Source organism: Castor canadensis, chromosome 3 (assembly GCF_047511655.1).
Source record: "Castor canadensis chromosome 3, mCasCan1.hap1v2, whole genome shotgun sequence".
NCBI classification, from domain to species: domain Eukaryota; kingdom Metazoa; phylum Chordata; class Mammalia; order Rodentia; family Castoridae; genus Castor; species Castor canadensis.
Window position 1 is genome coordinate 54,551,049 of NC_133388.1, and position 16,877 is coordinate 54,567,925.

Genomic DNA, 16,877 nt, shown 5'->3' on the forward strand with positions numbered 1-16,877 from the left:
CTTCCACACTGGGTCCCTCATTTCACATGTTCTCTTGCCTTATTTCCATTACTTAGTTCAGATCTTAGAAAACCTTATTCAGAAAATCCACCTCAGAAAGTCTTTCCTCACTAAAATTAGTTCTAATTATTTATATTCTTTTGTGCGTGTTTTACTGCGTTTGAACTCAGAGCCTCACACTTGCTAGGCAGGTGCTCTACCACTTGACCCACACTCCTAGCCCTTTTTTGCCTTAGTTATTTTTCAGATGTGATTATACATTTTTCCCTGGGGCCAGCTGTGACCACAATCCTTCATTTATGCCTCCTGTGTAGCTGGGATGATAGGTTTGTGCCACCATGCCCAGCTTTTCAGTTGAGATGATATCTTGCAAACTTTGCCTGGGCTGGCTTCAAACCACAATCCTCCCAATCTCTGCCTCCCAAGTAGGTAGGATTACAGGCATCAGCCACCATGCCCAGCCTGGTATCATTTTAACAGTGTTTGAATCACAGGAATTTTTACATCCTGCATATTAACTGTCCATAAATACCTTTTTGTTTTTCCCCTCAGCTAGTGGGACTTTGCTCCTCTGACTTTCACATACTAGACACTCAGTTATGACTTAGTTGTTCTGGAGTCTGTAAAAAGTCTGAATATTTTTAAGAGCTGAGTAGTTTAAACCCCAGTCCCATTTAAAAAAAGAAAAAGATTAAGAACTGGGTAAAATCTTGATGTCCCTCAAATAGTACTGTATTCCCAGGAAATTTTCATTTGTGAGTCTGTAGCTGTTTTCTTACAATTTTCTTAATGCTGTAAGTACAGTGATACCGTTTTCAGTTCCATGAATGCATATTAGTGCAGCATGGTATTGTCTTCTGTTATATTCTAATTTTAATACATTTAGTCCTAGTTCTTTAAAAAAGTTAGATTTTTTTTTTCTTAAGGTCTGCTTTGCAAATTTGAAATCTGCTTTTACTTTTCTTTTTTTTTTTTTTTGGGCAATAGTAGGGGTTGAACTCTTGAACCACACCCCAGCCCTTCTTGTTTATTTATTTTTTCAGATAGGGTCTGTCTGGGCTGGCCTCAGACCACAGTCCTCTTACCTACATCTCTCATGAAGCTGGGATTACAGATCCCATCATGATGTGTACCATCATGCCAAGCTTGTTTGCTGAGATGGGGGTCAGGCTGGCCTCAGACCACTGTCCTCCCAAGCTCTGCCTCCCAAGTAGCAGGGGCAATAGTTGTAAGCCACTGTGCCCAGCCCTGGTTTTACTTTTTCAATGAATTTGTTTTACATAAAAGAATTCCTTTCTGACTTGTAAATATTCACCATATTATTGGTGTTTAATTAGAGGGAATAATGCAGTTACATACTCCAGGAGAAACTGAGGAAAGAATTATGGGCTATCTCTATATCGCTCAAGATTAGCTTTGTTCCCTGCAGACAATGACCTATGTGAGTCCACAGAGAATTTTGCTGAGTGTGAAAAGCTATTTCTTCCTGGAAGCTCAGCTTTCCCCCTCATGTATAGTTTTGTACATACCATATAGTGCTGTAGGGGAAATGGTGCCAATTTATAGGTCTGAGGTATGTCAAGGAAATTAAGAGTACACACTGGTGTGGAACCTGCTTAACGTGGTATGGGTAACTGTCACTCAAAGGCCAAAGTTAAAAACAGCTTGTAAAGGTTGTAGCTACATTTAAATACCCTCTGAAAGTACACTTACTCAAATTTCATAACCACTGGCTTCATGCTGAAGTAGAGCAGAAGGTACTAACAGAGCTTAAGAATTTTGAAATTTTCTATATATTCAGAAAGTAAATCAAATACTCTTTATGATCAACTATTTTTCCCACCTAATGTTTGGATATGTTAAAATTTATAATTAAGAATTTCAGTGCCAAATAGGACACCATTGGTTACTAAAGATTTTTAAATCTACATTAAGATATCCTTAATTCCTAGTCAGTTTATAAAATAATATATTTACAAATATATAGCTCTTAATTTTGAAAAATTTAACTTACCTCATTTGTACTTCCCTGTGGCAGAGGCAAGTTAAAAAGGAGAAAAGAAAAGTATATATCTTGTTTCATTAATAGCATTATGACATTCAACTTTGTTTACAGTGTTAAGAACAAAAAAAAAAAAAAGAACAAATACTCTTGCAGATTTTCCCATTTAGAGTACATCAGAATCAGAATCTTTGAAGAACCCAATTCTGAATTTCTGATAGGATTCTGCATTATTTTCCTCAACCTTTTGTGTGAAGGACTGTTGAGATAATGCGTGGCTCAGAGGCTCTAGTTTTTACTTCATTCATTTCCCATTGTGCTCACTTTAGTTATGTAAACCATATTCTTCAAAGGTACATACAAGTAAGCTCTTAACGCTGCGAAAACTGTTAGCTATTCTTGCTAACTATAGACCGCAACTACTCAGAAGTCTTAGATTCAAAATTTTATGGAGAATCTCAACTTTAATTTCCTAAATTTTCATGAAGTAACTGAAGACACCTTCAGAATAGTGAGTTAGAGAGCTGATTATTGTCCTAGGTATATTATAATTGTTTCTTCTGTCACTGACTATTTGGACAATATACCGTGGTGGGCCTGGCTCCTAGGGTAGAGCTAATTGGACCAGAAATGATCAGGCAACTGACCCATGAACAGCCAGTCCACAAGTTGACTACTGGTTCATGTTACAGCTTGGTGCAAAAGTCTAGCTCAAATAAAGAAAATTTGAAGTAGTTTGATACTGCTTTTGGAGGGAATAGTAAAAAAAGAGTAATAGGATGACTCAATGATAGTAGTTCATCTATGTTCCTCACAAAGCCAATGCTAGTAAAAGGTAGTGTTAAGTGTCTTAGCACATATAGAGTCACAATCAGCTAAATAACTGTTTTCTCATACTTATTTTAACAGCAGTAACATTTTTAGAATAAGGAAAAGTAGAAACACTATTTAATCCATGTTTCTTCTTTCAACATTTAAGCGTTAACTAGAAAACAGTTGTGTAGGACTTCACATGCTGTATCATTACTAGTTGTGTGTCTCTTGCTGTCCTGACAGATTGTAAAGTTTTGAAGACTGGGGCCCAAGTCATGTTCACCAATATTGTTCCAATATCCAATGCAGTGCTTATTACACAGATGACATCTAAATGTGTGCTGATTTAACAGAAGAAAATGAAAAGTTCCTACCTGGTCCCACAGCGCTGCAGCCACCTGGTCTATGACGGCGCCCAGCTCCCGGTACTCTCCCGAGTAGCGGATATATGCCCAGGTGCACAGGGTGATTAGAGTCAGTCCCATGATCATATTGCACAGGCTAGCTATGATGTCCAAACCAATGAATCCGGTCACCCCAGCGACCACATACGTGATAAAGATGACTACAAACAGTGTGGCTGGGGTGCGAGCTGCATGGAAGATATTCTTACTATCATTGTGCTTGATGTACTGGATGTAAAGTTCATCTATTTCACTCTCCAACTGCTGCAGGTAACGCCGGCTAAATTCTTCCCCACCCATTTTCTTCACCCCACGGAACAGCTTCACTGATTCTTCTTTGAGCTGCAGATGCTTGGTCTGCAGGTCATTAGGGGCTAGAAATGGTTTATCACCACCACAAATCTGTATCAGATAAAGAAGTTCTTGTTTATACAATGCAGTGTAAATTATCAACTGTATCCAAAATTTTCACTTAGCTAGTTGATTTTTTTTTTTTTTTGACACAAGGTCTCACCATGTAGAGCCCAGGTTGGCCTCCCAACTGGTGATCTTTCTCCCTCAGCCTCCCAAAAGCTGGGATTGTAGGTGTGCATCACCATGCTAGGACAGCTAGTTGAGTTTATTAGAAGAGGTTAACAGTCTTGTCACAGTAGGATGTTTAACTCAATCACAGCCTGGCTGCATTTCTATCACCTAGCAACATTGTGGCCATCATGTCTGTAGTGCAACCCCTCACTCACTACTTGAGTGTTTGGGTGATGTTTGTATATACAAATCTACTGCACTGCCAGTTGTTTAAAAGTATAGCACATACAATTATGTATAGCACATGATGACTGTTACTCATTTGCATATTTACCATGGTATGTTTTCATCATTATTTTAGAGTGCATTTCTACTTGTGGAAAAAGTTTATGCCATGTTGCACAGGCAGCAGCCTCATCCATCTTGTGTTTATCACATTTCTTGAATACGTTGAGAAGCCACGTTGAGTGACTGACCTACACCATTTAGGTCTATGTAAGTACACTCTGTTACTTAGTAATGATGGGTTTCTCAGTGACACAAGACTCATCGGCACAGGAGCCTGCATATGCTTTGTTAACTCACACCTACATGAAGTCCAAACAGTTCATTCACAGAATGAATCCAAATCCAAGAAAACTGCTTACAATCCAGCTCCTCTAGGAAATCTAGCTACACTGAAGTAATTTTGACCAACCAAACTTAATTTAAAACAACAAGCAGTGCTATAAAGCTTGTAAAGTGGAATTATGAGGTATATTTTTGGCATTTTCATTGACTTTTTTTGAATGGAGCCTCTTAAGTATTCTTTCCCAGAGACTAAATAGATGCATATTAAAATTCTTGTACTGGACTTTTTGAAACATTACAAGGGAATTCTTAGTTAACCTTGGTTTTCTGAGCTTCAGTTATATGGAGAATACTATCTGATTATCCTTTACTTATGTCATGCATACCATTCCATATACTATATTTCTCTTCCTTTTGAGACACAATCAATTTTGGATATAACTTTGATTCTATAACATTTTTACAGGAAAACAAAATCTATCATGTAACACACAAACAAAAATTAGGGAAACAAAACACAGAAATAATTGGTCCTTGAGGTTTGATTTCTTTTATTCCTGTAAGGTTTTCTCTTCAAGAGAAATAATGAATTACAGAACTCAAGGAGGCATGGTGGAGATTGTGCATATTATTTTGGACACTAGATCTTTTAATAGTGGGAATCTGGTCAAAATAATATGTGAATAATGATATAGGATAGAGACAAATACCTTTAAAATTACACATATATAATGTTCTTAAAATATTTTAGGAATACAAAAATATACATGTGATAAACACAGACTGAGAAAAAAGTAAGTCAAAGACATCTGTTTGGATGTGCACACTGTGATGGAGAAAATAAGGATGAATTCAATAAAGAAATACTGGCTTTATGTACAACGTCACTTATAATACTATTTGAGTCTTACCTCTTCCATCTTTTTGTTGTATGTGTCCTTGGCAGTTGCAACGGCTGCTAAATTGTTAGCTTCTGCTGTGGCCTTTGGACAAAGTACAAATTGTAATGTCAGATGGCGTTCTATTTATTAAAGTTCCACAGGCAGCTCATATTTCACAGCATCATGTGCAAGAAATGTGCAAGAAACCAAAGTCATCAAGTAATTTGAAACTGCTGAACTGTTTCCACTACATTTTTTAAATTAGTAAAATTAAAACTTCAAGATGCATAAAACCTAGATTTTTACTCAATAAACCATAATTCTTTTTTAAATAAATCATAATTTTAAAAATGAATTTTCACTTAGAACAGCTTCCCTCTCAAAAATATTTTTAGCCTCATTATGTGTGTGTGTATCTCTAAACTGGAACACATGGGAAGCACAATGCAGTCCACTTAAAATACAATACATTTAATATAAAGGTATGTCTGAGGACTGCTGCTGACCGAACCAAGTGTATCAATGAAGGCAAAAAGGAACTAAAGTATTTAAGTATGTAAGGAAGACTAATTTCTCCTTTTTAAAAACAGTGTTTGTGAGGACTCCCTTATTAAAACTTGGACCTGATTTTCCATTTCTTGTTACACATGTGAATTCCAAACATAGTATGACTCTTTTTTAAGCAAGTTCAGTACAAAGAGAATGAAAACCCTTTGATACAAAGTGTTTGTATCTCAACATAAATACAGCTGCTACATGTGTGTGTGCAAAATGTTTGAATGAACACATATATAGGTAAATTTACGAGGCAAATCATCTTCCAATAAATCATTCTAATATTTTAACTTAGCAATTTATGGTGGCCAGATCGGCACATATGTGAACACACACAGGAAAACTTTGCTTTAGTGACAAGTATGTTTTCTTTCTTGTTTGTTTTGATGGTACTGGGGTTTGAACTCAGGCCTTGTGCTTGCTATGTAGGTGCTCTACCACTTAAGCCACGCCCCAGCCCTTTTTGCTATAGTTATTTTTTGAATAGGGTCTTGTTTTTATGCCTAGGCCAACCTGCCCATGATCCACCAATTTAGTCTTCTGGTGTAGCTGAGATGACAGGTGGGTGGGGATATACAGCTATTTGTTGAGATGGGGTCTACTGAACTTTTTTTTGCCTGGGCTGACCTCAAACTGAGATCCTCCGACTCTGCCGCCCAACTAGCTAGGATGACAGGCATGAGCCACTACATCTGGCTTAGTGACAAGTATGTTCTAAAACATCGTACTTCCTGATTAATAAATTTACCTGTAACATTGACTTGGGATGTGGTAATTCTTCACCTTGATAGATCTTTATGTAAGCCTGAAAAAAAAAAAGAGACTCACAGTCAACAATTCCATTCAACATTTCTCTAATTACGTTAAGTTGTATTTTAAGGTCTCGACAGTTAAAAACTGTTTTCAGTAACTTCTAACTGTTGTCTCTCTCACACTTTGCCTTTTTTAGTTCATACAATTCCCTCTTCCTGAAGTGCTCTTTTTACACATCTCCATGCTAATCCTACCCTTCTCAAGAAAGGTTCAGTTCATTTCCTTAAAACTCTCAGATGTTGGCTTCTGCTTCAAGTTCTCTTTCTCAGTTACTCACAGGAATTTGTGCCCTGCTGATGTCATAAGCTTTACGGAACAGATTTGTGTAAGGATCATGAATCTCCAACTTTTAACACTCTAGTGTTAAAAAGTAAAAATTCAAATTTTAGATAAATAATATTTTTTTCTGAGAGTGGTGAAGGTAAGTAGATAACACAGAAGGTATATGACAGTATTTTAAATGATAAAATATGAATTTTAAAAACTGATATTTTAGTCTTGGAGCATCAATGCACAAATGAGGTTGAAATTCTCAGCTAAATACATGTGTTAGTAAAAAGTATTCAGTGTTAACTAAAGTTAACAGGTAAATGCAACTTTAAAATAATTCCACTGCAAATTGGCCTTTGGTACATAAAGTAAGAAATATGGAGGAATTTCTTCAGTAAGAAGGTACAGTTCCTAGGCCAGGTGTGGTGGCTCATGCCTGTAATCCCAGCATTTTGGAAGATGGAGATAAGAGGATCGCTGTCCAAGGCAGACCCAGGCAAAAGTGCAAGACCCTATCTGAAAAACAAGCTTAAGGCAAAAGGGTCTAAGAGTGTGGCTTAGGTGATAGGGTGCTTGTCTAGCAAATGCAAGGCACTGAGTTCAATACCCCCATTATTGCCAAAAGGAAGAAGAAGAAAGAAGAAAGAAGAAGAAAGAAGAGGAGGGAGTAGAATGAGGAGGAGGAGAAGAAGGAGGACGAGGAAGGAAAAAGAAGAAGAAATAGTCCATTTGAAGAAAATCTTAAGAATGAAGATAAAATTATAGGTCACAGACTCTGGAAAACACTCCACCCAAAAAATACTTTTCCAACTCTTAGACACATTTAGTATTTCAAAATGTATTTTCCTCAAGTTAAAATGGGACAGTAAAGTTACCTCTAAGGAGTTTCCTTTTAAAAGACTTTTTTTCAGAAAACATGCTTTGGTTGGGTGTTTCATTTTTAAGATCCTTTAAAAATTTTTAAATCTTACCCCCATATTAGAGACTGTAATTTTTGCGGTGGGAAGTGTATCCTGATACATGTTAGATCCAAGTACTCACAAATGCTCTAGAAATGAGAGTGATACCTTGAAGTACTCCACCAGACCTCGGCAGGTGATTTTATTCCCATTGATCTCCTTAATATCTAGGCTCTCAGGACTAAGCAGCCAAGGAATCAGCACTTTCAAGTTTTTGATGAATTCATCGTCTATTTCTACAAGTAAAAGCAAATCCGTCATTATTTTCAGAATGCTTTCTAGTCTTCTATGCCACAGAGTGAGCATCCTTTGATTTCCTCCATTTCTTCCCCAATGATAACGCCGTCACTCACTTTCCATAATTTAAACAACTCCTGAAACCTACTCTTTTCTGGGGGAGTGATTGATTCTCCTTTCCAAACATCTACTGCTATCTCTTATCTGTACGCCAATTACATATTTATTTTGTCCTCACCTATAAAGTAGCTTTCTTGATAATAAATATTAAACATCTATTTTACAGCCCATTCATATAAACATTTCATGCATTCTGATGTCTTTAGGTTTTGTTTGTCATTACACAGAGTCACAAAAATGGGAAGCCCACTGTAGTGGCATGTGCCTATAGTATCAGCTACAGTGGGAGGCAGAAGCAGGAAGATCCTTGAGCCCAGGAGTTCAGGACCAGCCACAGTGAGACCCTATCTCAAAAATAAAAGAGGAGACAGATATTTACTGCCTTACAATGCATTCCCTCTAGAAAATTTATCAAAAATTGCTTATGTTTAGTGTGCTTCCTTATGAGGAGAAAACAGATCTGGGTAACCAGTGGTAACAGGATTCCGGAGTTAAAAAGGATGATGATGATGATGCTTCCTCTAGTGGTGGAACTAACTCAGCAACATGAAATAACAGCAAGAAAACGCCAAAGAGGCCTTATAACAAATCAGAGGTAGTCTGAGATATTTATCAGTCATTAACAATAGCTTCAAGTTTAGGATTACAGATTAGTAAAATGACAGAAAATAGATTATGAGTGAAGTCTTCAGCACTGTGGTAATTTCTTAAGACACTATATAAAATATATGAGAAAATGTACATAATATGTACAAAAAGCAATATATATCTAATGACTTGGTTTCTAAGTAACTTTTGTGCAGTTTCTTCATGAAATAAAAAAAAATAGGTTTCAGCAGAATTACTGAGTTTTTAGGCTTTGGGGATGGTGATTTTCAAGGACTTATGGATAAAGATTCAAACTTTAGGATTGTGTTGGCATTTTCCCTGTTATAGCCCTGATGTACACTGGCATACCATTTTCCATCAGAATTTATATTTCCTTTACTTACTCTTTTATGACATGCATGGACATTCTGTGAACTTACTGTGTTTATGTTGGTATAAGTCTGAAGCTTAGTGGACATGACGTATGGGTATTTGGGAGTTTATTCAAATTTATTTAGCTATTTGTATTGTACCAACTTTCACTGATAATTTGCTTTGTACTGCATGTAGATTTATTCAAATGTTCTTATTATCATGGCTTGCTTTTTAGTCACCAGTATTTGCTAAAATGCAATATTGATAATTATATTTATATTACCACATTCCTGTTTTGTGCTTTATTGCCTGTTATGTATATGTATTTACTAATACTAGTAGTTTCTTTTTTGCTATGATTGTACATCTTTTCAGTTAGTAGATGATTAGTATATATTTAACATGTAAGAATTCTTCCTGGATTTGTGTATAAAAGTTTTATTCTCATGAAAAGACTTTAAAATAACTTTCAAAGCGTATGAATTTCTCCCCTAAAGTTTCCTTATAAAATTGAAATGGAGTAAGATATACTTGTTCATCTTGTGGACCAGCAAGAAAGGTAATTATTATTAAAGTAACCAGCATATAGCCACACATTTAGATTTTAAATGTGTTCTGAAGATTGTACTACCCATCTTTGTTCTCACAGGGACCAATGCTTAGGTATTGTAACTCTGGATTCAGAAGATAAAAACAACAGATTAATAATGTACATTAGTGGTGCCTCTTGCAAATAATTAGTTGCCCAAAGTGAATTCATCTGCAGACAAGTTCAAATCAATTTCCAGAGGTGTACTAATAACCTTTGGCCTGCAAGTGTTCTATAAATATGGGTGGGTGGATAATGATTCAGGATGATGTTATATTTTCTTCATTTCTTTGGTAATTCTTGTTTCAAGACTGAAAACTTGCTAGGAATTCAAGGGCTAGGCCAAAGTAGTAATTATCTGTTATAGTGACTGACATACTTTATAAATAACTCCACATAGCAGGTAGACCAGTGTAGCATTTGTGTAAATTAACCAAGGAAGATAATTTCTCAGGATTACCTGACTCTCACAAGTCATAAAAATATCTGCACAGCATTTAACTACTGTATCTGAATATAATAGAGCTGCTAAAGAAGGAACTCCACAACTTGTGATGTGGTTCCCTGGCTGTTCTACTGTAGACAATTCCTTGTTAATTAAAAGATTCTATTTGATGGAGTGGCTCAAGTGGCAGAGTCTCTGCCTAGCAAGTGTGAGGCCCTGAGTTCAAACCCCAGTACCACCAAAAAAGAAAAGACTGTATTTGCTATGTTGGGGTTGTTCAGTAGGCACTCCGTAAGTGCTGGCTGACAGTAACATGAATGAATGTGATTCAGCACTTTTGATCCTCTTGATTTCCAGCATGGGAAGCTCCTACTCAGTTGCAATTAAATGTAATTATAGTATTACAAGTTTTTAATAACACTGGACATTAGTAAGCTAATACTAATTTCAGTACTATGAGGGAGCATGGACAAATTATTACTTTTGATAATGAGCTAGAAAGTTATTTCTGTGTGTGAAACAGTGTGTAAGAACCTATCATTAAAGGGAGATTTTTGCACAATTGTTTGTATTCAAAGACATCTTTCCTAGAGACAACTACTCAGGAGTCAGTCCTCTGGAGATCAGCATGGCCATCTGAGAAGACATTCTGGGTAGAAATTACCCCAAATTATAAGATGCAGGGTGGGATGGAAAAATACCATAGATATAGACTTTCAAAATTGCCCAGAGAAACATTGAAGCAACGTGTACCATTTCTGTACACCAGACAGATTTAGCAACAATGCTATTAAGTATAAAAGTCTCATTAAAATGGAACGTCTCAGGTATCTGAAGCCAGCTTTCATTTTTCTTTCTCCCAGGTTAGTTACTTTGGCAAATTCAAAACTTGCAAGTAGCTGTAGTGAATTGTGCAGTCAATGTATTTGTAGACATGTTGGTAAAATTAGATGGAGAACAAATTATTTAAAAGTAGGATTCTGTGTTTGCATGATTTGCCCTAACCATTCTCCCTGAGCTCATTTATTGCAAAATGCATCAGTTAATTTAAGAACTGTAGCTGTACACTACAGTAATGAAGCAAGTCAAGAACACTGCTGCCCCAATAAAGAACTGTTGTTCAGGCCAGCTCCTCCTCTGCCTGTTTATGACTCCCAAGTCCAGAGAAGAAAGAAAGGCTTTATGGAAGTCCTCTCTTTATATAATTCGTTCAAAATGCATTGAAGCCATTAGATAATTGCATGATATCAAGAGGTCTGTGTATTCACTAGTGGATTAGAATTCATGAGTGACAGATTATAGGATCCTGGCATTCATGTGTTTATATGTGCTTATCTGTTCTGTTTTAAAAGGTAAGAATTTTAAATATGTAAAGAAACAATGTTGGTGATTGAGAAATTTGGGATTCTATTTTTGTTACTAACTGCTAGAATTAAATATAAAGGTATCTGAGAGTCAATGCCATGGATGCCAGGAAAAATACATTTGTTTTTTCATGTCTGTTTTTAAAAACTGGATACATGTTATGGTGTCCTTTTTAAAAAGTAATTTTAAGTCTCTTTGACAACAATTGTGCTGAAAAACTTGGAATGTCACTGTCTCCCTCCTGACACATTGCAAAAAGGCCATGGTAAATTAAGCAAATGCCTGAATTCAATGGTATACTGCTCACAATTTAAACAGTCAAGAGATGTCTTTGTACTACCTCAAAATAACTATAAAGCATGTATCTAAACACCGGTACCTATGTCTTAGAAAAGACTAACTTTTGTTTCTGCAGACCCCTACCTCCAACTCCACCCTTTTTTAAAACTAGTTGAGCTGCTTTATAATCATAAGACAGTTAACCTCTGTGAAAGAGATACTTATACACTATAAGAGAATACTTTTTGAAAAACACTCCAGTGTAGTTCTTTTGTTTTGCTGTATTTTAAAAAACTGGTCCTCATCCAGAGACAATTTCATTTTTTATGAAGTTTTTAATCATTTATAATTACATTCTTCAGTAGAGTTTTAAAGATCCTAAATTCAGTACTATGCAATGTTTCTTTCAATCCCTAACTATATAATTCAATAGATACAATATTCCAATAATATAGACCTGTATTTTTCCTCATTAATATAAATAAATAAAATCAATCATACAGACATGGAGAAGCATTTCTCAATACACAGAGGCAAGTGGTGAGGATTATGGTCTGCCAGGTGGACACAGGACTTGGTCTTTGCAAATCCAGGCTGTGTATATATTCAGAGCCATAGGATCCTGCAGTTGACTGAGGAAGAGTGAGTGCTCTTGCCAGCCCAGGATTCCCAATTTTCCTGGCATTTTCAAATCATCCTCACATCAATGGACTCACTAAACTAACAGCCATAAGCCCAGAAGACAAGAAGGCATTTTTATAATCAGATAAGTGATGCAAACATATTCATTAAAAGGCAGACAAACCTTTTAGTTTTCCATCAAAGTTTGGATTGGTAGCTACTTTTAAGCCAGGATGAGGTAGCAGAAAACAGGAAATGTTGGTGAAACAGGAATGGATGTGCTTTCTAACATTCTGTAGTTCTTCATGCTGGTTCCCTGAGACCTGTAGTAAATCATTCTGAAGTTTAAACTTACTTGCAATATAAATTCAACAAAGGAATTCTGTAGCATCTTATATTTGCTATGCCTCTCTGATCCATAATGATTAAACAATGACATGATGGGCAGATACTAAAGAAAGGAAAAAAGTCTTGGATACATTTGTCTAAGTATAGTAAGCACATGGCACAGTAATTAAAACAGTGTCTGCTCTGACACTAACTCAGATGGGACTTCCCATTTTTTAGTATAAATTAGTGGGACTAATTTAAATTTAAATTTTGATTCTAAGCACTCATAGAAGACACAAATAGAAAATAAGATACACCTACTTCTTTTCAGAAGATACTCAAGATAGCTTCCTGTCACCTGGTAGTTACACAGTTTGAATTCTAGAAAGGCATCTGAATAGTTGGGTGTTACAAGCCAAAATACCCTCCACTCTCTTTCAGACATGCATTTTACAGCATAGACTAGACAAAATGTCTAAAAGGTGAGTTTAGAGAGCCCAATAGTCACAGAATTTTTTTACTTCAATTTTCACCCTGATTTCTCAATAGATATTCTTTGTGATATCACCTCAATGTAAACAATTCACATTGAACTATCATGACACTGAAAGTATAAGGCCTAATGTCACATTCTGTGAATTCTTAGCAAAATGTTCGAAGTCTAACTTTGGGGCTTTCAAAAATAAGTTATTTCTTTATACCTCTTCTAAAAATATGAATCTAAATTTTGCACTGTCAGTCTTGAACTGATTTAATTCTTCAAAGTAAAAGTTTTATCTTTAGGATAAATAATTGTTTTATATATATAAATATATGTATGTATTTATATAAACATATAAATATATATATAAAAGAATCCTTTATCTGTACCAAAATTATTGATAGTATTTTAAATTGTGCCTCTGAAAGTAATTTGTTAAATATCAATCTCAGTTTGTTTATAGAGATACTATGAGGGGCTAATGAAATTGTGGCTACTGAGTATTCAGCAACTCACTCAACAAAAATCATTCTGGATCAGTACCCATGAAATTTCATGTACCTAGATATCTAACAAACCTTGAGGCGTTTTTCCAAGAATTTGGCACCACCATCAGCTCCATATGAAAATTCATATGGGAAACTCCAGTCTCGAACAAGAAATATCAGACTCTAAAAAAAACAGGAAGGAAAGAAGGATTGGTAAGGTTATTAAGGTGCCTCCCTCTGCTGTTTATCGAAACTGATTATAATATCATTGTATCATGATATCTGAGTATCACTGTTTTGTACAATATTGTTGTTTCTGAATGTGTTCTTTACTACATTGTGGAATTAAAAAGCAAACATAAGAGCTTTGAAAGTTTCTGAGCAGTCTCTCCCCTGGGATCATCCTACATTTCCAGTAAGTGTGAACAGAAAGCTGTGTACCAACTGCCAAGATGAACCACCTGCTGCAGAAATGAATCTGAAGCTGGCTGACTGGAGCTATGTAATTATAATCAGATTTGGGGGAGTATATTCCTATGGGTCTTTCTTTTTGACAGATATGGCTGATCTAAGATACAAGATCAGCTTTTCTTTCATAAATCATTTTAATATTTTACAGAAATGATACATATACATTCTTATCATAAAAATTCAAACTATATAGCAAAGTCCAGAGAAGAAATTTTGAAATGCAGCCCAACTCTCATTTGGATGCAACCATAATTAACACTTGGTGAACAGTATGTGCACAGTGGAGTAGGACTAGAGTTTTTTTTTAAAAAAGGGGAAAACATTTTATAAAGATGAGATTGTTTTGTGTGCTGCATTTTAAATAAAAATGATTACATTAAAATATACTTGAAATCAACTGACTAAAAGAAAATTGGGATGGTGTTTAAGATATTTCTGAGTTTCAAGTAAGTAATTTTTCACCAATAGAGGTTCTAATAGTTCTCATTTGAAGTTAAGAAAAAAAAAGATTTTGGAAAACATCAAGCTGGGAGTCATGTGTTTATTTTTTAAATCTTTGGTTGAAATAGTCTACACACAGAAAATTCCACAAATAATTACATGGCTTAACAAATTTTCCCAAACTGAACGCACAGTGTAACCAGCACCTAGCTCAAGAAACACAAGGTTCATCAATCCACAAGCTTTCTCCAGCTCATTACCCCTTGCTCATGGTAACTTCTCTCCTGACTTCTAAGAGCATGCATTAGTTTTTATTTCTTTTATTCAACATATTTGTGAGATTCTTCATATTAAGTGACTGCTTATCATTCATAGGCACCACTGCATAATATTCCATTATAATATTAATTAATCACAAAGTTACTGGTTAGTTTGTCTTTCCTTATTGGCTTGGAGTCATTTTTTAAAAATATATATTTGACCTTTAACTCCCTGCCATGAGAAAATTAGCATTCTTCCTCTGTCACTGTTTTCTTCCATCTGCTATTTATTTGTATGTCATAAATTTGTAATGACACCAATATAATGCATATAAATTTTAAAATACAAGAAACATTGAAAGGTATGACAAATGCATGTGTAAATTACAAGATAGAGTAGTTTATGCTTGTGCTATAATGCTATGTGTTCTATATTATTTGTACTTCCCTCAGTATAATACCATACTAGAATTTGATGGACTTCTTTCAGTTGCAAATGATGAAATCCAATTCCGATAAACTTAAGAGAATTTATTACTGGTTCCAAAAGTGGAGAGTACTCTCTCTCTCTGATCAGTACTTTCTATATCATGGTCAAAATGATCACTAAGATCCAGATGTACAGCCTACTAGCCTACCAAGACCAGGGCAAATCCTTCTTTTGGTGGGGCTGGGGTTTGAACTCCAGGCTTATGTGCTTGCAAAGCAGGCACTCGTAAAGCCAGCACTCTACCACTTGAGCCATATCTCCTGTCCATTTTGTTCTGGTTATTTTTGGAGATGTGACTTACAAACTGTTGGCCTGGGCTGACCTCAAACCTCTATCCTCCAAATCTCAACTTTCCAAGTAGCCAGGATTACAGGTGTGAGCAACAGGTACCAGCTTGACTCAGTTTTTTATGATAGTGATTTCATGAAATTTTCAGGGATTGGCCTATCTTTGGTCATATGATGACCAAGTCCTAAAATAATTCCTGTGGTCAGAGGATGAGAGAGTCTGAATTAAAGGGGTGGAGAGTATCTCCTTCACCTGAACTACAGATTTCCTATTGGGAAGAGGAGTTCTGCTTATAACTAGAAAAAGAGGAAGATTTGGAACTAGACACAAAATACAGATATCCACTCCAGTTACTACAGTATTATAGCTTATTAATTATAGATTATAACTCTCTCAAGGCAAAACTGAATCTCTTTCTTAAGATTCTCAGTTGATTTAAGGTATCTGCTTTAGCTTCTCTGCGTTAAGGGCAACAAATGCTAGCTAATTTTTTAGGTGTCTTACCTATCCTCACCCCTCCCTTGTGTGCTCTCGCTTTTATCATGCAATACAGGGATTTTAATTTAGGGGTCTGCAGATATCACACAACCCCATCCCTTCTCTGTTAGCCAAACAACCTAAACTCTGCTGGCACTCCCCATCTATCTCAAGGTTCCAGGCTCAGAGAGGTCCAGGATCTACTGGATATAGTCAGGGCTCTGGCTTAAAGGGACCAGAGTTCAGGTATACTGTGGCCATTATTTAAGTTTACTGTAGATTACATAGGCTTTTGTAGACTGGCCTATAAACATATGCGTCACGTAGAAATGCCACTGAGAAATGGGTAGCATTGACTTGAGTGAATTTTGAGACTATAATACTTTAGAAACAGGGGAATGTTTCTATTTCTTTGTGACCTATCTAATGAGAGGCTTTGAATTGGTTAAGTAGTAAACTTCTGAGCTGCTATAGTGAAAGGAAGCATTTATTGGTACAACACATATGGATCTTTCTTCTAGCCTAACTGGAATCTATGTTCAGCTGAGCACACACACACACACACACACACACACACACACACACACACATATCTGAAGCATGGCCTCAGATGTCACTTTTACTATTTAAAAGCTTCTTATTTCAATTTCAGATTTAGAAGCCCACACCTGTTTAAGTAATCAGTGTCGACTTACTCAGTCAAAACTTTCTTTTCATAGACATTTCATAATGCCAACAGT

General features: G+C 35.9%; 1 protein-coding gene across 2 annotated transcripts in view; it reads right to left on the reverse strand.

Annotated features, from left to right (window-relative positions):
• Positions 1-16,877, reverse strand: part of Atl1 (atlastin GTPase 1) — a 47,002-nt gene that overhangs the window by 1,309 nt on the left and 28,816 nt on the right. The window contains exons 8-14 of one of the 2 annotated variants that reach the window (XM_020165033.2): positions 13,801-13,893; positions 12,596-12,734; positions 7,901-8,028; positions 6,499-6,555; positions 5,226-5,297; positions 3,190-3,621; positions 2,015-2,029 (exon numbers count right to left, since the gene is read on the reverse strand). In XM_020165033.2, coding sequence (XP_020020622.1) covers positions 2,015-2,029; positions 3,190-3,621; positions 5,226-5,297; positions 6,499-6,555; positions 7,901-8,028; positions 12,596-12,734; positions 13,801-13,893 — 936 coding nt within the window. The remainder of the gene's footprint in view (positions 1-2,014; positions 2,030-3,189; positions 3,622-5,225; positions 5,298-6,498; positions 6,556-7,900; positions 8,029-12,595; positions 12,735-13,800; positions 13,894-16,877) is intronic. The other variant, XM_020165034.2, reaches the window with a different exon arrangement.